This window comes from Equus caballus, chromosome 19 (genome assembly GCF_041296265.1).
Source record: "Equus caballus isolate H_3958 breed thoroughbred chromosome 19, TB-T2T, whole genome shotgun sequence".
Lineage (NCBI taxonomy): Eukaryota > Metazoa > Chordata > Mammalia > Perissodactyla > Equidae > Equus > Equus caballus.
In genome coordinates, this window is record NC_091702.1 from 48,807,398 (window position 1) to 48,833,780 (window position 26,383).

A 26,383-nucleotide genomic window follows, 5' to 3' on the forward strand; every position below is an offset into this window, starting at 1 on the left:
TGTCTCTTTCTTAGATTCTCCTTTGTATCAGCAAAGTGCCAAGTAACATGATCACCAAAACACAGAAAATCTAGCTTAGAGAAAACACGCTCTGCCTCGAATTCCCCAATAATGCACCACGTCAGTGAAATACACAGAGTGGATAGTTCATCAGCTTTTAATCGTCTTTCATTTTGCAGTTAAGATTTTTAAGTTTTACCCAGAGAACTTAACATGTGAAAGGCAGAAGTTCAAATAAAAGTAAATCTTATAAATAAAACAGAGAATTAGAGATTAAAAAAACAACAAGACTTTAACATACAGACCTAAGAGAGACAAAATAAGGGAGCTCCTATAGTCTTAGTCAACATCTAACACACTGGACCTGTTATTTCCTTACTTTTTTCTGTTTGTGACAGACAGGTGCCTAGGACGAAAAGAATATCATCCTCAAGAGAAAACCAGGAGCTCCAGTGGCTAAAGGCAGGACAGTTTGGTCCTTGGGTGGATGTGATTCAAATCTCTTAACGGTAGTCAGAGGTATGAGGATACCTTCTCCCTAGAGAAAAGAAAGAAAGGAAACATGGTAGATCAGAGTTCTGTATTCGAGGCAAACCCTGCATTCAGCTACGATGCGTTTCTGAAAGTCACACAGGAAAGAACAGCTGTGAACAATGAATTCTCTCCATTCCTTCTAAGAGCAGTAGCCCTAAATATCTCTCATACACCACTAGCAGCTCTCTTTCATTTGTAGGGCGAAATTCCAATTACTCATTCATTAATTCAACAATATTGTTTGGGGAACAATTAGAGAAGCAAAATAGAAAGGGGAAGTGAGTAAGATATTTCCTACCAATTTTCAGAGAGAGAAGGGAAACAAGTGAACCAGGTGCAGGGCCTTGGAATAGCACTCCTGTGTCTTTGATTTGTGGAGCTGAGACATGTGTAAGAGGAGCTTATGTCATCAGTTGGCAAATCCCACCACATTCCAGGATACTCTAAAGGAACTCATCCCAGGCCAAGGAAAGACTGCAGAGTGTGATTACTAGTCTGTGAGCCCTTAGTGAGAGAAGAGAGGAGGATGCCCTGATGTTTCCTGAGAAAAGGAATAAGGAGATCAGATCGTGCATTTCCATTTCAAGGTTGCAAGTTACTTTGCATCTCGGGGAGCATGATGATAAGACTCAGGAGTTAAGAGCTAACACCTATTCCAAGAGCCTACTTTGTGTTAGGAGCCAGAAAAGAGAGAGAGGGAAATATGGTTCCTGCTTGTGAGGGATTCACAGTCTTGTGACAAGATAAATAATAATGAATTTCAGTAATGCAATAAATTTGTAAATATAATGTGTTTGAGGTGCTATGGAGAGTGTGTTTTTCCAGGGCAGTCGCATCGCATTCACCCGGGGATGCCAGTTACATCAGAGTCTATATAAATGGAGCACCCTTGAATTGTAATACGCACAACCTGAGCTGCTGTATGTGGCTATCTTGTTTCTCTTTCTCCAGTTTTCACGCCATCACCTACAAGAATCAAAAGGGAGTCCCCGAGTTGCACGTGTTCCAGAGAAGTCTGCCACCCTGGCTTCCACACCTCCATCACAGAGAGTAAAAAGAGGACTTGAGAATTCTATGTGCTCCCTCTTCCCCCCACACCATTCACAGCTTTGCCATCAGCGTCTGTCTTGAAACCAGCATGCCTAATTTCTTCATGTCTTTTCTCTATTCAAGTCTAACACCACAAGAAGCCCAAGACCCCCAGGGTCTCCTTCACCCCATGGACTCTGAGCCCTATATGGCTCTGTACCTTCCCTTTTCTGACCCCATTTCCAACCCATTCCCAACTTCTGAAACCCTTCTACTGTGCCCCCTGGAACTTGCTATCAATTATCAGCAAACCCCTTCTATTCTCAACTTCTTCTGTTAACATTTTCTTCACCTTCTTGCTCTAACTGAAATTGATTCTCCTATTGCCCTTTCAAGTAGTGCTGGTTTTCTTTCCAGCATCCTTCATACACTTAGGGCAAGTGAAGTCCTTGCTTCTCATTATGCCTTCGAGATCATTCTCCCTCCCTCCTCTCTACACACCTCTAGCTTAAAATCTCATCTCATTAGACTTTTCCACTCACTACCCTTCTATGTTACAAGCTTTGTTGTTCCCCAGCAACATTCCTTGGTTTTAGCTGCTGGTTCTGTCAAGCTGTCCAACATTACTTCTGTCATAATTCTTGTTGTTACTATTTCATATATGATCCATCCATTGACCTCCTTTGGACTTAGACCTCCTTTCCTCCAAGGATCTTGTTTTCCATGTTATCTTAGCCACCTTCCCCGTGATTAGAATTAGACTTTATCATTAGCAGTAACCACAACCACTCCATTGCCTCAATTTCAAGCACTGAAACTCTCCAACCACTACCTTTCATCTTTGCAGCTCACTATCTCTAGTACCCAACTCTAAAAATTCTTTGGCTGCCATCAAGACCTAAAACCTACTGATCCCACCACTTTTTCACTTTCCTTTCTCCCCTTTTTATCCTTCATCCGTCCTAACTCAGCTTAGATCCCATTGATTATTATTGATTGATTGATTATTGTCATCATTTTCTAGCACATATTTGTCTTCCTTTGTCATACTTGCATGGCAAAACCCCAACATCTGGTTAACTTGACTTTCCTCCCATTCTGTGTCCACACATAAGCAAGTGAATGTGACCAGGGAAAAACATACAGCCATGCTGAGGGTTCTCACTTTAAATTCACAACCGTGAACCTCAAAAGTGCCTTTAGTACTGCTCAGGAAGCCTGTTATGTTTCTTTAGTTAATCTCTCCTACTCTCCTAGATGAGTATTTCATACTTTCTCCTCAAACCTTCAACACCACAATCCCCAGCCTCCCAGTCAGCTAACAACTTACCTCCTATTTCACTAAGAAAATTAGAAACAAGAAGAGAATTTCCACAAGCTCCCACACTACTCACATTTCTGCATCTTGCCCACGTACTATCCTACCCCCTTTTACATAATCTTCCCAAGGCAAAGCCTTCTACCTGTGCATTAGCTCCCATACCCTCTGCCTACTGACAGACCATTACTCAGTAATTCTTCCCCATCTCCGGCATCATCAACTTTACCCTCTCCATTTGTTCATTATCTACATACAAAGATGCTGTTATTTCTCTCATCTAAAAAAAGAAGAGAAACAAGACCTTATAACTTACTCGGTTGATACACATTTCTCTGCTGCTCCCTTTTGAAACAAACTGTCCTCTATGTTAACTGTCCAGTGATCTATTCTCAGTCCCCAAAAGTTGCCTATGTTCCTTCTCTGAAATGATCTACTCTGTGCTCATCTTACTTGAGCCATCGGCAGCTTTTGACACAGGTGATCCCACAACGTCCTCCCTGAAACATTTTCTTCGTTCTGCTTCCAGGTCATGACACTTTCCTCAGTTCCCTTCTGCTTTACTGTCTACTCCTTCTCATTCTCGTTTGCTAGTTTCTCTTCATTGCCCTGACCTGTAAATGTTGGAGGCTCAGTGTCTGGACCCTACTCTTCTCCACCTATGACGACTCCATTGGCAATCCCATCTAGTCTCATAATTTGATATACCATCTGTAGATTGACAACTCCCAGGTTTATGTTTCAAGGCTGGACCTCTCTCCTAAACTCCAATTTCATATCCAACCACCTACTCAATATTGTCTCTCAAATACCTGAAATGAGCATCTCTAACTTAATACATCCCAAACCAAACTCCAGGACTTCCTGATCAGAATAAATGGTGACTCCACTCTTCCAGTTGCTCAGGGCAAAAGCCTTAGCCATCATTGACTCCTCTCTTTCCTTCACATCATCATCTAATCTGTCAGCAAATCCTATCTGCTCTACCTTCAAAAATATATACATAATTCCATCTCTCTTCTCACCAATTCCACTACGACCACCTTGGACCAAATCATCATCTTCTCTTACCTGGATTATTATAACAATCTCCCAACTGGTCACCTTGTTCCCATATTTGCCTCTCTTGGGTCTTTTCTCAAAAGTAGTTAGAAAGATACTTTTAAAATATAAGTCAGATCATTTCACTCCTCTGTTCAAAACCCTCCAATAGCTTTCCATGTCTTCCTATAGTATGAGCAAAAGCCAAAAGCTTTACAACGGCCTATAAGGCACCACGCAATCCAGCCTCCTGTTATCTTTCTGATATTATCTCTTATACTCTCGCATGCATTCTCTCCATTCCAACCACTGGCCTCCTTTCTGATCCTCAAATCTGTCAGCCCTTGCCCGCCTCAAGGCCTGGCTCCCTCACCTCCTTCAAGTCTTTGCTAAAATTTAACCACTTGGTGAGTCTTTCTCTAGATAGTCTATTTAAAATTGCAAACCTCCTTCCCCCCAACTCCCCTTTTTCCAATCTGCCTTCCCTGCTTTATTTTTCTCTATATGACTCTTCACCATCTGATATACTACATAAATATGTTTTGCTTTATATTGAAATGTAATATATATACAGAAAAGCGCATATAAGTGTGCAGCTCAATTAATTTTCACAAACTGAATACAGCCATGTAACTAGCACCCAGATCAAGAAACAGAATATTACCAACACCTCTGGAGTCTCCTCATTCTCTCTTCTAGCCACTAGTCCCCTTTCACACTCCAAGGGGAACAATTCCCTGACTTCTAACAGCATGGATTGATTTTGCCTATTTTTGTATTTCACATAAATGGACTCATACAGTGGCATACACATGTTTTAATGATCTGTTTATTTACAGTCCATTTCTCCCCACTTACATGCTCTTACATGGAGCATGTAAGCTCCATGAGGGCAGGGATTGGTTTTGTTCATTGCTGCATCCCCAATGCCTAAAAGAGTATCTGGCACAGAGTTGTAGCCCAACAAATATTTGATGAATGAATGAAATATTGAACAAATGGAAATGAGAGTAGGAGAGTTAAGAAGGGCTTAAAGTCTAAGCCAAATCTTGAAGGATGAGCAGGAGTCCCTAAGGCAGTCCAAGAAAAGAAAGGTATTCCAAGCATAGGCCAGAGTCTCTAAAAAGGCTCAGCAGAATTAAAAAATACACACAACCTAGAAACCACGAGGAGTCAGTAAGCTGAGAGCAATGAGCAACAGCCATGTGTTGAAAAATAGAGAGCCACGAGGCTAGAAAAACAGGCATATGTCAGATCTTAAAGGGCCTTATACAAATAAGTCCACAAAAGGAGGTGAAGAAAAGCAAAATATGGGGGCCTTTTAAGCATTTCCAGGACCTTTTTTAGGTGTTGAAATTTAGAGGGACATAAAAGAGGGAATTCCTTGAAGTCAACTCATTAACACCTTCTTCTAGTCTCAAAAGAAAGTCTGTGACCCACTGCAATGGTCAAAGACCTGTAACTACTCCTGAATATATAGGAAAGGCTTGATAACCTGTGGAATAAATAACTCCCTCTTTTCTTTCCTTTAAAGGAAAAGAAAACTCAAAATAGGATATTTAAATCTCTTGAGTCTGTCTAGTTAGTCTTATTTTATTGGAGTGGGGCAAGGAGCCAGGTGCTCTGCTTTCCTTGCCTGCTGCACATGGCTTTGAGGAGATGGCACCACATCCTCACAGGGAGGAGAGGCCAGAGATTTCCTGAGTGTCTTCACCACTCTTGAGGGCCAATGCCCTACATCAGTGGTACTTGAACTTGAGAGTGGGTCAAAATCACTGGAGGCCCTGTTAAAACATAGGCCTACCCCCAGGGTTTCTGATTCAGTAGGTCTTGGGTGGGGCCTGAATTTTGCATTTCCAGCAGGCTCCCAGATATTGCCAGTGTTGCTGGTCTGGGGCTCTGCTTGGAGAGCCACTACCCTACCCAATGCTAGCCTCTTAAACCAGGGGAAGAGGCCCTCTGCATGCTCCTGCTGTCCCCTATTTCTCTCCATCTTAACTCCCCTCACTCTGCAGTGTTCACTCACTTAATCTACGTCTTCCCCACTAACTTGTCTACTGAATGAGGGCAGGAACTACGTCTATCTTGTTTATCTTATTGGCACCGTCTGGCACTGATTAAGCATTCTACCAATATTTGTTGAATTAATAGATGAATGACTCCAACTAGAGTTTGGGTTTGAGCCATTACATGCTTCAACAGTAGGAGAGTAGCAAAATTAATACTAAAGTTGAGTTCGCTTCTCTAGTATGTCACATACCAGTCTTTTTTCTCTCCAAATTCTCTTAACCTCAGGGCCTCCACATTTTATTTACATTTTTTAAAAAGTATACCTTTAAATAAATGGAAAGACATCATATGTTCATGAGTCAAAAGACATCATATGGTTAAGATGGTAATGCTATCCAAATTGATCTACAGATTCAACACTATCCCTGTTAAAATCCCAGCTTTTGATCAGAAAATCACATGCCAATCATAAAATTCATATGGAAATGCAAGGAATACAGAATAGCCAAAACAATTTTGAAAAAGAAGAATATGGGAGAAACCTAGAAAAGCTGAGCAACTTGCCAGAATGGATAGAGCCACCACCTTAAATACCATTCTCAGCTAAAGACAAAGGAGGATGTTGGGGGTAGTGGTTTGGGGCTTGAAAGGGGAGGAAAGAAATTTACATGGAGATGAAAATGTAAATGTTTGTTAAACAAGTGTTTACTGAGCCTGCTATAGACAATGTTATCTTATGGTATTAGCCCCTTCCTGGAACAGGTCTTGCATCTTAAATTCTTTTAGGAAGTTAGGGGGAAGTTCAAAGTTTCTTTCAGAGTCTTTTGTTCTTAAAAATAAGCAAGCCAAAGAGACACATTTTGAGGTGGCCAATTTCAATCCTCTACACCAAGCATCAAAAAGAATAAAATTCTTAGGAATAAATTTAACAAAAGAAGTTCAAGACTTAAACATTGAAAACTACAAAACATCATTGAAAGAAATTAAAGAAGACCTAAATAAATGGAAAGACATCCATGTTCATAGATTGGAAGACGACATTGCTAAAATAAGAGTACTCTCAAAATTGATCTATAGACTCAACATATTCCCTATCAAAATCCCTGGTGTCTTTTTTGCAGAATTTGACAAGCTGATCCTAAAGTTCATATGGAAATGTTAAAACAAGAAAAGCCAAAACAATCTTGAAAAAGAAGAGCAAAGTTGGAGGACTCACCTCCCTGTGTCAAAACTTACTAAAAAGCTATAGTAATCAAGACAGTCGGGTACTGGCATAAGGATAGACACATAGTTCAATGGAATGGAACTGAGAGTCCAGAAAAAACCCGACATTTATGGTCAGCTGATTTTTGGCAAGAATGTCAAGACAATTCAATGGGGAAAGAATAGTCTTTTCAATAAATGATCCTGGGAAGACTGAATATCTATACACAAAAGAATGATATCTCATACCATATACAAAAATTAACTTAAAATGGATCATAGACCTAAACATAGGAGCTAAAATCATAAAATTCTCAGAAGAAAACATAAGAGTACATCTTTGTGATCTTGGATTAGGCAATGATTTTTTAAATATGACACCAAAAGCAGAAGTGACAATAAAAATAGATAAATTGGATCTCATGAAATTCAGAAACTTTACAGTTTCAAAGGACATCATCAAGAAGTGAAAAGATAACCCACATAAGTGGAGAAAATATATGCAAATCATATATTAGATAAGGGACTGGTACCCAAACTATATAAAGAAGTCTTATAACTCAATAATAAAAAGATAAATAACCCATTTTTTTAAAATAGGAAAAGGATTTGAATGGATATTTCTCCAAAGAAGATATACAAATCACCAATAAGCACGTCATTAGCCATCAGGGAAATGCAAATCAAAACCACAATGAGATAAAATTCATACCCACTAGGATGACTAAAATAAAAAAGACAGGTAATAATGAGTGCTGACAAGGGTGTTGAGAAATTGAAACCCTCATACACTGCTGGTGGGAATGTAAAATGGTACAGCCACTTTGGAAAACAGTCTGATAATTCCTCAAAAGATTAAAAAATAGTTGCAATATGATCTAGCAATTTCACTCCTACGTATATACCAAGGTAAATAAAAACATATGTCCACACAAAAACTTGTGCACCATTGTTCATAGCAGCATCATTCATCATAGCCAAAAAGTGGAAATAACCCAAAATTTCCATCAACTGATGAATGAATAAATAAGATGTGTTATATATATCCATACAATGGAATATTATTCAGCAATAAAAATAAGTAAAGTGCTGATACAGGCTATAACATGATGAAACTTGCAAACATTATGTTGAGTGAAAGAAGTAGGTTACCACATATTGTATAACTCCATTTATATGAAAGGTTCAAATAGGTAAATCTATATAGTCAGAAAGCAGATCAGTGTTTGCCTAGGACTGAGGAATATGGTGGGAGGAATGGAGAGTGACTACTAACAAGTATGGGGTTTCTTTTCAGGGTAATGAAAATGTTCTAAAAATTAGGTAGTGGTGATGGTTGCACAACTCTGAGAATATACTAAAACAGTTGAATTGTACACTTCAAATGTATGAATTTTATGGCATGTGAATTATATTTCATAAAGATGTTAAAAAAGATTTTTTGAAGTATAGCTTTTCTGGACTATAAAAATAATACACGTTCATTATGGAATGTTGCATAAGACGGAAAAGTACAAAGAAGAAAATAAAAATTGCCTACAATCCCATCATGCAGAAGTAACCAGTAATTGTTGTTAATAACAATTATTATAACCTTTCTTTTTAATCTGCATACAGTTAAACAACTTGGGCTCATGCTACACGTACTAGATTACAACATGTTTTTTTCAACTTAAATTACATTGGGAGCTTTTCCCTAGGTCATTAAAAATTTTAGTGAATAATTTAACAGTTGTACAGTATTCACAGTTACTGGGAGATCCAGGATTGCGAAAGTGTTTTGAATGCTTCAGTTAATTGCCAGGACCATATAGACTAGACCTGAAAGGTGACCAACCAACTTTTGCATGAAGTCAGACTCCCTTAATAAGTCTCATATGGAGGCTGTACGATCTTGGACAACTATCTCAGCTCTCTGGACTTCTGTTTCCTCACTCCTGCATGCTGTGGTTAGTAGATGACGACAGCTAAAGTCCCTGCTAGATCTGACCCTCCAAGAAGGTCTGAGAAAGGATCTAAGTTAGGGACACAGGAAAGTAGAAGGAATTAGCTTATGGTACAAGTTTACTCATCATCATCACCTTCCTCTTTGAAGGAGAGGCAGGTGGAGCCATACATGGCAGCACAGATCAACCGCTCTGCCTGAGGTTCTGGATGCTATAACACAGGAACTTAATGCCCCTGAGTCAACCATATTAGAGTGGAAAAGTACCCAGGCCTTTGTTAAGCAGTTAGACCCAGGTTCAAATATATGATTTAGATCTATTCATGCAATGTATAGCATTAGATGTATAAATGCTATGTGGTATAAGAAAATAAATTACATGAAGTTTAGATTCATAAAAAATAGGTTTGAATCCTAACTCTTGTGCTTATTAACCATGTCCTTAGTCAAATTGTTTAACTTGGTTTCCTCATATAGGAAGGGGAGAGCAATAACCATTACCTTGCAGGGTTGAGGCAAGGACTTAAAATGACATATGTAAAGGGCCAGGCATGTGGTGAGAGGCTGATAAATGATAGCTATGAGTAGACATTCTGTCACATCATAAAGCTGATGTCCTTAGCAGAGAAACAGAAGCCTCACCAAGAGCAACAGCCATGTCGATCAGGGTGAAAGCTGTCAGTCCCTGAAGTGTTTTTTTTTTCAAACCCAGAGACTTCACCTCACCACCTTCTCTCGCCTCAGCCTACAAGCTTATGTTTCTCATGGTTCTTTTACTCTCCAAAGTGCCCAGGAGTGCCTGATACATTTGGCATTCAGTAAATATTAAAGAATGATGACTTTTTTGTGGTGAAATACACCCAACTTCCACTCACTTACTTGGGTACTTGCGTATGATTCTGAAGGGCTGGTTGTTCACATCTGTCTCTGTTATGCGGCAGACATATTTCTCATTTAACTTGACAGGGTATTTCAGGATGGAGAACACCCTGTAGAAGCCATTCATCTGCTCCTCCAGGACCTCCACAGTACTGTGGTTGCTCAGATCCCTTTCTGCCCGGTCCAGCCAGGTCACATTGGGTGCAAGGTACCAGCCCTTGGAGATGCACATGGCCACGTCCTCATCATTAATCCTATCAAACTGCACCTGGGGCATTTCAGAGTCTGGTTGGAAAAAACAACAAAACAATTAGATCCTTTTTTATCCCAGACCCAGGAGGATCAGGCCAGCAGAAATCTTGCCCTGAGTTTTTACATTAACCCTTATGTAGGCAACATATCTTGAGGTCCACTGTAGTTAAAATTTAGATCCAGGCATGGCAAGAGAAAATCAGGATACACATATGCTCCTGCCCTTCAGGTCTCACCTACCACTGCTGTATTTATTTTTGGAATCTTCTCCCCTTTGAGGGGTTCATTTCAGACTCTCTGTGGACCTCAGATACCCTACTGAGAATCAGAGAAGATATCAAATGATTCTCACCACCACCTTCCCATCAATTCCAACTCTCACTCTGGAGGAATTCTGCCATGCCTCCCTCTACCCTCGTGAGATCTCTAGTGGGGAGAAGACCACTCTCTATGTAACCCTAGGAAGGGTGAGGATCCCTGGGGCATTATGGAGATCCACTGGTCCTATCCAATCCTACATTTTAAAGGTGAGAAAATGAAGCCTAGAATAGCTAAATGAGTTGTCCAAGTCATCCAGAGTTAGAATTAGAACCTCCTGACCCCCAACACAGGGCTCTTCTCACTAAACCACACACATATCTCAGAGTTTTCATGTAGGTGTATTATGTGATGAAAAATTTTGGGTTTTCAGTGTTACAATTTGTTTGGTGAGTTTGGGATAAGGCCAGTGGTTGTTTTTTTTTTTTTTTTATGTTTTGCTGCTTATTTGAATGAATGAATGATGTAGACAGGTGTAGAAACAGCAACTTTGGTTCAGAGTAATATTTTTAGCTAAGATAAATTGCCATTCCAAATGGCAGACTCTCATGAGGGGAATGAGAAGAGCCTATAATATTTGAGGAGAAGAGAAAAAGTGAGAACACCAGAAGAGAAAACTTAGAATTTAGTGCTGTGAGCAAAAACAGAGATTGAAACCAAGTTCATCCAATAAATTCCCTTACCTTCTACTATTAGCTTAATTGTACTTTCGCCTCTTCCATATGGTGTGATGGCTGAGCACTTGTAGATAGCTTCATCCATGAAATCCACATTTCTTAATAAAAGTGATAGAGTCCCCTCAGAAATTCCAGCCCGATCTACAGAGACTCTTCCCTCATACAAGGAGTTTTGATCCTCTAGTTGCTCTGTGTTATTGTGAAACTGGTAAACCAGCTTTGAGAAAACTTCAAAAAAATCATAGTACCTGAAAAAGTGGTAATATTCTTTATCATCCTCTACCTCATATTCCTCTTTGATGTCTTCTCTTTCCCAAGAAAACTCAAGATTTTCTGGGCCCTCCACAAAGGAGAAATGGCAGGAGAGGGTAACATCAGTGAAAGGGTGAGCCTGTAACTCTTCTGTAGACACTGAGAACATCAAAGAAGAAATGAAGTTAGCAAAGTACTTATAAAGACCAGTGAACTCAGATCTTATATTCAGGTTAATAACAGATAAAAGAAATTACTCTAGCTGGAGGAATGAGCCCAAAGAAAGCATGGAAGATAAGACGTGCAATACATGTGTTCTGTCCTTTCCCACATTACGTTAGGCTCAGGACACCACTGCAGAGCTGGTCTGCCAGTGGAACTGCTGCCTCTGCCATATCAGGAAGCTGTTAAATCAGGAAGTCATCACTGCAGGCATTGGCTCCAGAGCCAAACTGCACCTGCTAGATTCACGCTGGCAAAAGAAAGGATGCCTCAGGCACTGTTACCTTTCTCCCACCTACATTAGTTGCCAATTTAATCTGATCGGCAGAGCTTATGTCATTCCCAGAGCCCAAAGTGCAAAGGAGTCTTCAAAATGTAGTTTTTTACTCTCTAGTCTTGGCAGTCCAGGAAGGCACATCAGAAAGCAGAAACAGATTTTCAGTAAATCAGTCCATTCAACCTACTGGTCTGGGCAGAGTTATCAACAGAAGCAGGTGGAGGATATGAGGAATACAGCTATGCCCTATGTACCACTCATAGACTCATGACATGGAACAGAATCCTGATATGTTAGAGCTGGAAAAAAGCTGAGAGAATTTGATTAAATCTTTAAATCTTGCCACTGACAGCCAAAGGAAGACCAAATCAGTGAGATTTCCACTCCCTTAACCACTTCAGAACAATCCTTCTCTAATTTACTTGATAATTGGGCTTCCAAGTCAGAATTCTTCTGTCAAATGTCTCTGCTACTAAAAGACAAAACTGAAAGCCAGGAAGCAAAGTTGTTCAGAGTCACAAAGTAAAATACTGGTAGCACTACAGAAAAAAATAAGATGCTGCAGAGTTTAAAAAAATTTTTTTGGGTCATAGTTACCAAACTTTTTTTTTTAAGTGAGGTAAGATTGTCCCTGAGCTAACATCTGTGCCAGTCTTCCTCTATCTTGTATGTGGGATGCTGCCTCAGCGTGGCTTGATGAGTGGTGTGTAAGTCTGCTCCCAGGATCTGAACCCATGAACCCTGGGCCACCAAAGCAGAGTGCACAGACCCAACCACCACACCACTGGGCTGGCCCCAATAGTTAACCAAACTCAAAAGAGCCTATGAAACTAATTAAATTCCCAATTTGAGTAAGACTGAATAATGAAACTGAAGCATTATGAAAGTAGAGACTACAATAAGAAGGCAATCTTGAGCCAGCCCTGATGGTCTAGATGTTCAAGTTTGGCGCTCTTACCACTTTGGTAAGTTTCCTGGTGGCAGACCCACACCACCCCTCTGTCAGTTACCATGCTGTGGTGTTGGCTCACACAGATCTAGGAGGACTTACAACTAGGATATACAACCACGCGCTGGGGGACTTCAGAGAGGAAAAAAAAAAGGAAGATTGGTAACAGATGTTAGCTTAGGGCGAATCCTTCCTGATGAGGAATTTTAGTCTGGTTAATTTTAAAACGGTTTATAATGAGGATTTTTAGGCTGGTTAATTTTAAAACTACAGATGAGAAGCAGGCTCCGAGGAGTGGAATTTGCTTGTCCCTTTGTTGGGAAACATTTACATTTCTAAGGGAAACCTCTATCTGTGAAGATGCCTCCCTCTCTGTGCCAGGAAGAAGGGGGATGGCCTTATCTCTAGAAACTCTTAATCAATGCCAGAGGCCAGAACTTAAATTGGTTACTGTCTGGCAACCTCATGTAACTGACCCCCCCACCCCCAAATCCTCCTTTGTCTTTAGCTGAGGATAAAATTCAAGCGGTGACTTCTGCCATTTACTCAATCCGGTTTGATTCTTATCTAAAATTTGTGGGACCACCAAATGGCCGGACCCTACAGGCACTGACACCATTTTAACTTTTTTACATATCCTTTGTTTTGTAAAGAGATAACTCACATACCTATGCCTTAAATTTAGCCTTACTCTCCACCCAACTTTGCAGCAGCAGAAGCAGCAGCAGTGGCTCCTCCTGCCCGTGGGCCCTGTCCCCACGCAGCAGCCTGACTGCCCATGGGTCCTGTCCCCTGCTATTCTATTCTCTAAATAAAAGAGCACTACTGCCAGATCTTAAGAGTCTGAGAAATCTTTCTTTCGACTCCTCGGTTCACCGACCCTGCATCACTTCCCTGCAAAAAAAAAAAAAAGAAGGCAACATTTTTTTCTCCTGCAGACACTGTGTAGATAACAAGCATCAGAAAGGAAGAAGAGCTGGCCAATGCGAGCCTAAGTAAAGGTACTGTTTGATATAAAGAGGTGAGATGAAATAGAAGAAAAGATAGGTGAAGCACCAAGGGAAAATCTAAATGGTGAAAGTTAGTAAGCAAGGACGCTCCTAAGCCATTCCAAGGAGACATTCCAGCTGAGTAATAGATGCAATCTGCTCATTCCAGAAGGAGCAACCACGTGGCTATTGGTGGGGCTGGCCATAGACTGTCCACAGAGAGCAGAGACCATATCTTTACCGTCCTGTTTCACCAGTACCTAGCACGGGGACTTGATACAGTAAAAAAGGATCAGGCATGGCAGTTAATTTTATATGTCAATTTGACTGGGTCACAGGGTGCCCAGATATTTGGTCAAACATTATTCTGGCCATGTAGGTGAAGGTGTTTTGGATGAGATTAACATTTGAATTGGTAGACCAAGTAAAGCTGATTGTCCTGTCTCATGTGGGTGGCCCTCATCCAATCAGTTGAAGGCCTGCATAGAACGAAAACGCTGACCCTCCCTTGAGTGACAGGGTACTCCTCCTGCGGGCTGTTTGACGTGAGACTGCCGTCTTTTTCTGCTTTCAGACTCAAACTGAAACATAGGCTCTTCTTGGGTCTTGAGCTTTCAGACACAGAATAGAACTATACCATCACTTTCCTGGGTCTCCAGCTGGCCCACTGCAGATCTTGGGACTTCTTACCTCCATAATCACATGATCTCTTTATATAGCTTTGGATCGTTCTCTTTTTCTGGAGAATCTGACTAATATATAAGGTAACATTTATTAAGTGTTTACAATGTGCCAGACACATTCTAAAAGCTCTTCCCAAATTAATTCATTTAATCAGCATGCTAACACTGAAATTAAGTACTATTACATTCCCCAGTTGACCTCTAAGAAAACCAAGGCACAGTGAGGTGAAGTAAGTTGCTCAGGGACGCGCAGCTAGTGAGTGGTAGAGCTACTACTCAAACCCTGGCAGGCTGGCTCTGGAGCCCTCCATCTGAGCCATGTTCTTTCTTCTAACAGTAGGCACTTGTTTTAAGTTTGATGAATGAGTCAATGACTAATTAAATAAGTGACTGAACGAATATAAAGGAAGACAGATGAGAATGGAAAGAAGGAGGCTGGGAGAAACAACTCACATAACCTTTAGAAGGACAGATTTGCATACAAAAAACTAAGTGCTTTCTTGCTTAAATTGTTATTTGTCTGATGCGGTTATAAACAAGAAGCAGTGGACTATAGTTATCAACAAATCCTCGTCTGAAGATTTGTAAATCCAAGTTCTAGTTCTAAATCTCCCTTACTAGTCATTTGGCATCGAGCAAGTTACTTCATCTCTCTGAATTACAGTTTCCTTATGTATGACTAGGGTAAGAACACCTGCCCCAGGGTTGTTATGAAATACCTTGGGCTCTTAGGGACTGTTTTTATATGACATGGCTCAGTCATTTTCCAGAGGGACAGAAGGAGTGGACCAGATGGGTGGATACCTTGGTAAACTGCCCCTATTCCCAATCTCTCTCATAATAATATGTAGCTGACTCATGATGGGTCCTTGATCCTAGCTTCTCAGTACACCCAGGAGGTCTTGCTATAGCTGTACTCTTTCTGGCCCCAAGGGAAAGGGTCACAGATTCAGGAATCCAAAGGCCCTAGCGAATGAATCATGAAACATGGTTTACTGATGATGTAATTGGTAATAGAACAGCCAACTTCTGACTTATGTCTGCAGATGGTCCTACTTGAATCTGAATAACTTTTGTCTATTTCAATCTGTATTATTTCTAGACCATTATGTCTCTAGCTTCCCAAGGCCAAGAAGCTGAGGCAAAAGCTCAGCAAAAATCATATAATGGGGAACACACTTTGAAAACTCTAGAAAGATATTATATCTAAAGCACTTACTCTAGTACCTTGTACATAGTAGTAGATTGTCAATATTGCTATAAAATGTAAGATATTATTAAAGCTGACACACCTTTCTCTTTCTCACCTACATACACACCCATTCCTTTATTTTGTTAGGTTGTTCCTGACTATGAGTGGATTACCATCTCACTTTGCCTTACTGCCTCCTCTACACACACACACACACACATACACACACACACACACGCACACAGAGTAACCAAGCATCAAAAGAAAAGAGTCAGTAGACATAATCTGGGTGGACCAGGCCTTGCACTAACTCCTGAGTAGATCTATGGAGCCAGAGGATGCCTTCAAGCTGCTTCCACCTCTCAGAGACTGGCAGAACTGCTATCAGTCCCTGAGAGACGACATATGCCTGAAACTATAAATGTGTTTGATCACTATGTGGAATAGTTATATTACAGGTTTGGGATACATGTGTTTTTTTAAAAGAAATTTTTGCATGTATACTTTTGGTAGCTGAATTACATTAACATTTTGAACATCTATTTACTGTTCATCCCAACATTTTTGAAGAATTGAGTACAAAGAGTTATATAAACCCTGTGTTGACTGCTCATCCAGATTTTTCAGGACAGACCTGATTTCAAATATTTTGTGATACTATACTCTAAATCAGCACTTGTCAGAGTCACTTGAAGTCAGAGAGAGTGTCTAGTTTTGTTTTTGTTTTTTTTTTGGTTGAGGGAATTCACATTATACATGTGAATCAGTGTAGTTATCCAGATATGGCCTCAAATAGACAAACCACATTAGGAGTGTGGGGAGGCTTTTCTCATTCAAAAAAACAAAAATAGAATAAACAATAAGGCTTTACAATTTGTGTCTATTATATTTTCCCATCTGCCCTTCACCATTTCCTGCGAAACAAATATAGCATTGTTGTTCTCATCTAACAAATGAAAAGACTGAGGTTCAGAGAGATTAAATCATTTGCTTGTTTTTTTTTTTTTTTAATCTCCAAATCACTATTTTCCTCACTATCCCAAAGCTGCTTCAGAAATACAAAGTTTTTTTGAAAAGTGACTCACCGGCATCATGAACAAGTAGAAGTATGTTGACAGTCGCCAAAAAGAAAGACATTCTGTAAGGAACAAAAAGAAAGGCAGAAAATTTGCTTCCCCCAAGAAAGAGTGTGGGCCAGCAGAACGCAGCCACCACCGCTGAGTCCGAGGAACCGCCCCACAGGCACCACCTCTAAACTTCACGCCCACCAGATGCACCTTTAGCCAACAGAGGTTTCCAGCACCTCAGAATTCCACGTGGGATGCCCACTGAGTCAAGTTCACTCAGTTTGATCCTATGCAGATTTCTTCGATTTGCTATGTGAACCTGGAACTCTATCTGTCTGCAAATCTGTCTTTTTAGGTGAGTCACATGTGAATTCATTTGGATCAGAGTCAGCCCTGAGATGATATTTGAGGGGACAGTGACGGCTTCCCAGGCAACTGTTGCTGGCCTTTCTGGGCATTGCTGGGGCAAAGTCAGCAGTAGAGGGGGTATAACTGGTAGATATACAGGTGTATCTGGGAAGTTATGAAGTGATGCTTCCCAAATGGAAAAAAATAACCAAAATAGAGACAGAACTAAACGAGTCTGCCCAGCCAGGGCTGCACTTTAATGGGAATGGTATTAATGAGCCTAGGACAGCCCTGGAAGGGGTGGGATAAAGGGCTTGGGGAATGCTCAGCCCTTTTGAGAAGCCCTGACACAAATGTACATCTACATTCAGGTAAAGGCAGTCTTACTATTGAGCTGGATCCCGTCTTCCTCTCTGGTGTCATTTCTCACTACTCCCACCACACTTCAATTCCACCAGCACCATCCCTAAGTCATGGTGCTGTCTAAACCCTCCGCACCTGGTACATCCCCCATCACCACCACCCTCATCTGCTACATCTCACTACTCACTTATCACTCAAAACTCTGCCCAAGTAGCACTTCTTCTCAGAGCCCTCCCTGATCTCTTAGCCAGTGCATCATTCCCCCTTGGATATCTTGAACATACTTTTGTCGTTGCCTGAATCACCTTGTATGGATTTATTTCTTTACATGTTATTTTATCCCTTACTATTTCAAAGAAAGAAAGGTAAGATTATCATACCCTCTCAGCATATTTTCTTGTCTCCTTTTCCTCCTGTTATCTATTAAGGAAAAAAAAACCCCACCACAATCCTCTAGGTCTATGATACAGCATAATAACAGCAACTATATTTCAAATGCTTACAAATGCCAATTTTAACCTTCAGTATAAGCCTGTGAAGTAGATACCATTATTATCTCTATTTTATAGGCAAGGAAACTTAGGCAGAGAGAGGGTAAATAATTCATCCAGCATCAAACAGAACCAAGATTCTCACCTTTCAGGATAGCTGAATTCTGTGCATGTCACCTAAATTCTGTCCTGACAAACCTGCAACTCACACACACCATGGGAAGTCTCATCACCCAGGGCATCCACCAAGAGAACAGGAAGCTCAGAGGCTGACAGAGCAGATGGCTTGTGGAATATTACAATGTCTCTTTCCTTGAGGCCTATTAGACCCTGGAGAATATGTGCTCTGTGGGTTGAATATTAACAGGCACAGAAGTCTTCAGAAGAATAGGATTAAGGAGCAGCCCTTGCTGATCAAGGACCAAATAAAGCATTTCTGGGGTCAGTGGGACAAGTGGAGAGATTCTTCACCAAGTCTGTATACCCTCACTAGGTATACAGCTAGTGACTGACAACTATTGATTTAGAAAATCTCTCTCTGTGGTAGATGTAGTAAAAAAATTTAAAGACACATCTAAAATAACATAAAATTTAAAACGTAATATTCCAGCAAGCAGCTAATAGAGCTATAGATAGTTAACAGAGAGAGATTATAGTCAAATGTCATAGGGAAAAAAGGTAGGAATATAATATTCCTTTTCAACTCAATAAAATTTCATTATCTATATCCAAGATGGAAAATTTTTCACTATGAAAGACATAAATTCTAAAGCCTTCCCTATTCCCCATCCCAGTCAGATATAATCTTTGCTCCTCTGCGCTTCCACTGTATTTTGTACTTTTATATAGTACTCTCACTTGTTTAATAAATCTTATTTTTACTGATTCTAATAGTAACCCAGATGTATTGTAAAAAAAAGTTTGAAAAAATAGAAAAGAACAAAGAAGAATATTGCAATTACTTTTAAGTCCATCAGCCAGACAACCAATATTACCATTTTGCAGTATTCTCTTTCAGTCTTTTATATGCTCACCTTTTAAGACAACTCAATTTGTATACACAGGTTAGCGTCCAGTTTAATTTTCCTCATGACACTATTTTGTAAGCACTTCTCCATCATTAAATATTCATATAACCTGGTCTACTTTTAGCTATTTGCACGCATATCTTATCACCCCTACCACACTGTAAGTTTCCTACAGGCAGGGCTAAGTCCTCCGTGTCTTCCATACATCCATCACTGTGCTCCATATGTTCCAGGCACTCAATAAGTGTTTACTGCATTAACTGAACTAAATTGAATTTAGTATAACGTTCTTACAAAGGTTCACTATATAACTGGAAAAAGAAAAAATAAATTCATATAGTGCTGAAGATAACAATCAACTACGCCAAAACAGAAAATTTCAGCAGTACATCCTGGAATTCCTCCAGCACTTGTACCCTTTTCACCTCTCATTTACAGAAAAACTATGAGAAGTCTATGAACCAGCTCTATGTGGAGACATAAGTGTAAAGGGACCAGAGACAGTAGGAGTAGATACCTAAACGCTTCAGTCACCTCATCCGTCATTTCGCTCTTGAGTTCAGTCAAGATTTCTCCGGTCAACTATTTCTCCTAAATAAACAGTCTCTTTATTGAAACAGCTTACCTGTATCACAGCTGGTTTCCCTGATCAGCCAGGTGAGAAGCAAGTGAGGTGGAGTCAGCACGTCTTGGAAGGCACAGTTGTGTGGCAGCCCCCAGGGAGAAGGCTTGGTGACACTGTTATTACCAAGCTGTTGCGGCAAAATCTTGGCAAAGAGCTCCGTGAGACTTAATATTTCTTATAGCTGCATTTGTTGGCTAAAAAAGTGTTTGCAAGGAATTGTGGTGGAAGAGTGGAGCTAAAACAACACCACGATGTCCAACAGTGGGGCATCATTCTGAGCTTGTTTTAAACAATCACATTTTTGAAGAAAAATTAAATAACAGAAAATACTCACTATATAATTTTTAGTGAGAAAAATCAAAATATAAAACTTAATATATGTTTACACGTATGTATGATTTCAACTTTGTGGGACAAAACGTACGCATATAGAAAAGGAAGAAAATACACCAAAATGTTAGCAGTGGTTACTCTTAGATGGTGAGGTTATGTGTGATTTTATTGTTTTCATCACATGACTGAATTTCCTATAATAACCTTTTACATTTACATTACAATAAATACTTTATAAGCAGAAAAATAAAGACATGGACAGAAAGACCTTACATACATGATGTGGTACAGAGTGTGAGGGCAGAGGAAGGAAAGCAAATGAAATTTATTCTCTATTCTCTTCCTCTTAGGGATAAGGATGGTTTGTGCCTCCCATTCAAATCTTTCCAATTTACCTTTAGGCTCAAGTTCAGTAGTGGCCAGCTCTTTATTAGGGTGCCCTTCCCTCTCCACCCCCCCCCCCCCCCAGCACATGGATTACTGGGTCTGGGTCTGAACTGGGTTGACCTGGTTCTTATACTCAGCACACAACCCAGGTGAGCTATAGACAAGGGTTTGAAGGAACATTTCTTCTGGTAAACAGACTTACTAGAACAGAGCAGATAATATTAACACAAGATCAGGAGGCCTCCTGCTGGGAATCAGGGCCTGACACAGTTTCACCCTGTATCCCTCACCCCACCTGACTGTGAACGGAGTAGCTAGTCCCTCACCTTGGGTCTCCGGAACCTCTCAGTTCCTCTAATCACTTTTAGTGGCTAAGTGAAGGAAACACCTGTGAAGTTTCAAAATAAACTTAAAGCTACATCCATTAACCTGAAGTCTTGAGGGATGCCTTGTTTTTAAAGCTCCTACAACATATAGCATAGATTTTTCACATAGTATGCTCAATAAAAGAACTGGGGAATGGAATGAAATAATTGCTATCAATTCATATCACTTTTCTGATTTATGCTACGGGGCTCGAGTCTTGACTTCCACCCTGAGGAAGAGGAAGAACGTCCTGACGCTACCACAGTATTGAGAAACCTTGAAGAATACTTTGTACTCAGAAATAAGGCTTTTTCTACAGATGCCACATTCCACTGACTCCCCCAAGCCTGGCAGTCTGTCTTTTCCTGAATGTACCAAGCCTGGCAGTCTTTTCATGTATGTCTACATGAGCTAATGAGGAAATGGGATTTAGAGCTTCCAGTAAGGAAAGAAGCAGAGACGATCTCCCCACCTGGTATTCATACCTCTCCACCATGATCTAGACCAACTTATCATTTCAAGCTTTACTCCTCCTTTACACCACGTCATAACAGTACACCTTAGATTTGGGGGATACTTAGAATTTTAAATCTTTTCTCCTATATTCTACGAAGTGTGGCAATTCCTGGCTATACCAGCACCAAGCACACCAGCCAAATGAGACCCTTCACCATTTCCTAGACACATGCTGTAATTTCCTTCTTGCTTTTGCCATTCTTTCTCAAGAAATACCTCTTCTTTTCCTTTCCCCCAATTTCATAATGCCTCACCCCATTTATATCAAAATTCCACCATCCAATGAAGGCTTTCCTGATTGCAGCGGCCTGAAATGGTCTCTTTCCTCTGAATTTTCATAGTATTTGGTTATGCCTCTGTATGACAGTTATCAAATGCTCCTTTATATTTTAGTTACTTTGGGTTTGTAACAGCTTTATTGAGATAAAATTCACATACCATACCACAATTCATCTACTTAAAGTTTATAATTCAATGGTTTTAGTATATTCACCAAGTTGTGCAACCGTCACAATCAATTTTAGAACATTTCATCACTCTAAAAAGAAACTCTGTGCCTATTAGCAGTCACTCCTCATTGTTCCTTCCTCCAGCCCCTGGCAACCACTAATCCATTTTCTGTTTCTATAAATTTGCCTATTTTTGATATTTCATATAAATGGCATCATACATTATGTGATCCTTTGTTACTGAGGTCTTTCACTTATGTGTTTTCAAAATTTATCCATGTTGTAACACGTATCAGTACTTTATTTACTTTTGTTGCTAAATAGTATTCCACTGTATGGGTATCCACATTTTATTTATCTATACATCAGTTGATAGAAATTTGGGTCGTTTCCACTTTTTGGCTATGATGAATAACACCGCTATGATCATTCATGTACAAGTTTTTGTGTGGACATGTTTTCAGTTCTCTTAGATACATATCTAGGAGTGGAATTGCTGGGTCACATGGTGATTCTACTTTTTGAATCTGTGAGGAAATAGACTGTTTTCAAAGTGGCTGCACCATATTACATTCCCACCAGCAGTGTACGAAGATTCCAATTTCTCCACATCCTCACCGGCACTCAAATCTATCTTGGTTCTAGCCATCCTAACAGGTATGGGTGGTATTTCTTTGTGGTTTTGATTCGCATTTACCAATGATATTGAGGAACTTTTCACGTGCTTATTGGCTATTTGTATATCTTCTTTGGAGAAATGTCTATCAGATCCTTTGCCCATTTTTAAGTTGGATTACTTGTTTTTTTAATGGGTTCATGTTTAATCTGTTACTATACTCTAAGTCTCTTGAAGGCAATGACTATTTGGACAAAATCATAACACTGGAGTCATATTCCACTATTTTGGTATCCAGCCCCATCATAACTGTATGACTTGGCAAGTTACTTAATTTTCCCACATCTCAGTTTTCTTGTCTGTAAAATGGGGATAATAATGCCTACCTTATAGAATGAGGACTAAATAAAATAATGACTACAAAGCTCATAGGACAGTGTCTGGCACTTAGAAAACAATCAATAAATGTCAGCTATTATTTTTAGTTGTCTCTATACATTTCCAATGTATAGTTCAGTTTCTTACACACAAGAGATGCTCAATGAGTATTTGCAAATGAATAAATTGGTGACTAAGAGTACTTTAGCTTGTTTATTAGATGTTGTTATGACTAGCTATCTGTGAAAAGGTAAAACAACACAATTGTGGAACATAGACTGAACAAGCGGAAAAAATTAAAAAGATTTACAGCCACTCAAATTCCCAAAACAATCACCAAGGAAAACACCTCACCAGTGTGAGAAAAACCATAAATGGAGTGAATTCAATGGAAGCAGTCATGAGGATGCTTTTATAGCTCTAATAAATGCTTCGCCAAAGACACCCATCCAAAAATGTCACATCATTATTTGAATCTTCAAAATAAAGGGAGAGCAAACTTCAATAAAGATTGGTTTGGGGAAAGATACTCAGAAAAGCTTAATCTACCAATTAATCTTAGTCTATCAATTCTACAGTAACGATAAACTGAGGCAGAAGGAACTGTTAATGATAACCAAACTGTAGACCTTAAATGACAAACTGGCTGCAGACCCACTCCAGGCCCCTGTATATAGAGAGGCCGATGCCTTCTCAGGATGGATAGTAAGACTACAGCTCCCTCTGCCTTCAATGCTGCCTTAAACAGAGAGTAAGTGGTTGTCTGAGATTTGGACTACAGTTGTAGGAAGATGGCAGAATTTTAAACCATCCCAGGCCAAACTGGATAAGCCAAACTGAGAGGGATTCAGCAATGGAAATAACTGAAAACGCTACATGCCAGGCTAAGCAACTGGCCTTCACCTGATAACTAATGAGGAGACACGGGGTCAGGGAAGGAGGAAGAGAGATGGATTGAAATAGTGGAAGCAGTGCTGCAGAAAGGCTATCTGAACCAGAGGTGGCTGGAAGACAGGTAGAAATCCAGTTTGGGAGCCATAATGTCTTGATATAACTAGGAGACAGGACAATAAACATAGATCTTGGGACTCGAGACTCAGGGGCAAGGAGAGTCCACATCAATCTCTCAAATTTAATCCCTAAAACATGGCATGGTCCAGAGCAGAGAGCCATCATGAGTAAAGATTGTTCTCAATTTCATTTCTCTTTACCCTGATCACAATCTAACATGCAGGAGAGAGTAATAATTATAACAATAACTACTATTACTATTACTGTTAATAATAATTGCCACTACTTATGGAGTATTTACTTCGTGATAGGTACTACGCTGAGCACTTGAGACTTAAGCCCTATAATGACCCTATGAAACATAATATTCTTCATAATCAAATGATGAAATCAAGGCTTAAGGAGATTAAGTAAAAAAATCAAGATTAAGTAAGAGAAACCTAATTTCCAGAGGTGGGATTTGAACCCTCTATCTGATAAAAGCCAAAGCCCACGCTTTAACTATATCAGTACGTTGCCTCCCAGCAAGTATGGTTTATGAAAGGATTCTCCACAGTTTATTTCTTGATTTCTGGAGTCAATTAGGCAACCAGGGGCCATCTTAGTCAGGTATGCCAAAACCCACTCATGCATTTATTTCATTCACACATGATTTACTGAGTGCCTACTATGCCTCAGGGGCAGTGCCATGGTGAATACCCACAGTTTCTGCCCTCAGGAAACCCAGACAGGTGGCTGAAGGAGGAAGTGCCCTTCATTTGATCTTCTTTCTTTTTTCGATAACATTCTAGTCAGGTGACACATCCTGAAATATGGTCAATTTGACCCAAGAGTAGCTTAATGGTGAAGATTTGATAAGAGGACAACTATGCCATGCACCTTCCCAATTCCCTAACACCCATATCTCTTTCCCTGGATAATGCATTACGTTGTCTCTGCCTCCCTCACACTCTCCAGCATCCCACTGCCTCTCTGGCATCTCCTTCAGGGAGCCACAAGACATCCCATCACCGCGAAGGTCCAAGCCCCCAAAGCTCCTTCACCTCCAAGAGGGTCTTAGAACTCTCCAGGCTGCTTGGGTAGTTTCAAGGCCCACCATATAGTGTTGGGGGAAGCTGCTTAATTTAGACCCATGTGCCTGCAAGGTTAAGAGATGCATCCATGGTTGCTGAGACAGAGAGGGCTTCTCGTAATGAGCAATGAGGGGATTCTCACATTAATCTAAACATTTCTTCAAAACTTCCTATCAGGTAGCTTCATTCTCTATTATGGAGGCTATTTCCATCTTTCCCCCTTAATTTCATTAATTGGTAATCTTAACTCTATTTCTGAATCACACTCGAATTATTTTTCTGTATTTTAAATTACATTCCTGTCACTTTTTTACCACAGAAGCATTTTTTAAAGAATAAAACTGAACTATTTTAAATATTTGCGATTTTCACATATCAGGGTTCCTGCCAGAATGTGATCTTGATCCAAAACAAGGTCTAATTTTTAAAACGTCCCTTTCAAAACAAGTTTCAAGAGCAGGAAACCCTATCGCTTTAAAAAACATTCTATTCCTGGTTTAAATTAACAAAGTTTATCTTCCCACAACTATTACTCAGCCAGAAACTAAAGTTTGGCAGCAGGTAAGAGGCATAAAGCTTCTCACACAAATCACCTCCTTTTTAGAAGGAAAGCAATTTAATCTCATTGATTATACACAATCTTTTAACATTTCTATGCATAACGTTTGTAAAAAAATAAATAAATAAAGCTAAATACTTTTCTAATTTCTGTTCAAGACTTTTCAAAATTATACAAACTAATTTCAGAAAAGACTGAGTTTAGGACAAGGGAGAAAATATGTTAATTAAAAGTACTAAATCCAAGCCAGAGTCCAGATTTCCCCAGCTAAACGGCAGTTTTAACCTACAGTAAAATCTCAATGCTTTCTGAGTTCTTCAACTAATAATTAATTTGAGCTCGCTCAAATTAACGAATCTCCTCCACGACTCCCAAATTCATTTCTAGCGACCATAATTCAAACCAAAAACCACAGAAGTGCTTCTATAGCTAAAATGTCGAAACGTCCTTACTTGATATACCTTACTGCCATCTTGCTTTAAAAAAAAAAAAAAGAGAAAAAAATCCTGTCCTGCAAGCAGGGCAAGTATTATCGTATTTTACAGATCGAGAAACTGAAATCAAATCCCTGGTCCAAGGACCCGAGGCTACAGCACAGCAGGCCCCGGGGTTCTGATTTCCAGCCCAGCTGTCCCTGCATAGCGAAGCCGGCCTGCTTAATCCCGGGACTTGAAATTCCTGGGGCTTGTGTAATGGAGCTGAATCACCACGAAATTCCTGTGTCCTCACTGAAGCCTGCAGAGTCGGGGCCCCCTCCCGAACCGGGACGCAAGGGGGCGGCGCGCTGTGACACGCGAACCCTCAAGGCCAGACGGCCAAGCAGTCTTCGGGCTCTTTTACTGAGGCGGCCTTGGACTCTGTGGACAAGTCAACAGCCTCCCGAGACTACCAGCGCGGCCGCCCCAACCGGACCGGGGTCAGAGGGCCCCGGGAAGGCCTTCGGTGCCCACCCCGCCCGCGGCCCGCCTCCGCGCCGCGCGCCACGTGCCACGTGGGGCGGAGC

The 26,383-nt window shown here is 40.3% G+C and overlaps 1 protein-coding gene across 5 annotated transcripts; it reads right to left on the reverse strand.

Moving 5' to 3' along the window:
- Positions 1–26,353, reverse strand: LOC102149205 (V-set domain-containing T-cell activation inhibitor 1-like). 5 transcript variants are annotated; one of them, XM_070242740.1, is made up of 6 exons: positions 19,585–19,670; positions 16,856–16,908; positions 11,455–11,617; positions 11,213–11,304; positions 9,960–10,244; positions 1–538 (listed from the first exon to the last, which is right to left on the reverse strand). In XM_070242740.1, the coding sequence occupies exons 1-6, from the start codon at positions 19,611–19,613 to the stop codon at positions 504–506; spliced, it is 657 nt and encodes a 218-aa protein (XP_070098841.1). In that variant the 5' UTR covers positions 19,614–19,670; the 3' UTR covers positions 1–503. The 5 variants fall into 5 exon arrangements, with proteins under 5 accessions (XP_070098841.1, XP_070098839.1, XP_014588167.1 ...); XM_070242738.1 differs by lacking the exon at positions 19,585–19,670 and adding exons at positions 19,693–20,096; positions 25,833–26,311 and having other exon boundaries at positions 5–538; positions 11,213–11,617; XM_014732681.3 differs by lacking the exon at positions 19,585–19,670 and adding an exon at positions 19,693–26,353 and having other exon boundaries at positions 5–538; positions 11,213–11,617.
- Between the last annotated feature and the right edge of the window lie 30 nt (positions 26,354–26,383).

Coding starts and splice junctions, on each gene's coding strand:
- LOC102149205 (XM_070242737.1), bottom strand. CDS start 19,613: ATGACGGATGAGGTGACTGAAGCGTTTAG. Junction 16,909..19,584: donor GAGGTGACTGAAGCGTTTAG/GTATCTACTCCT, acceptor TGTTCCTTACAG/AATGTCTTTCTTTTTGGCGA. Junction 10,245..11,212: donor AATTAAGCTAATAGTAGAAG/GTAAGGGAATTT, acceptor TTTTCCAACCAG/ACTCTGAAATGCCCCAGGTG.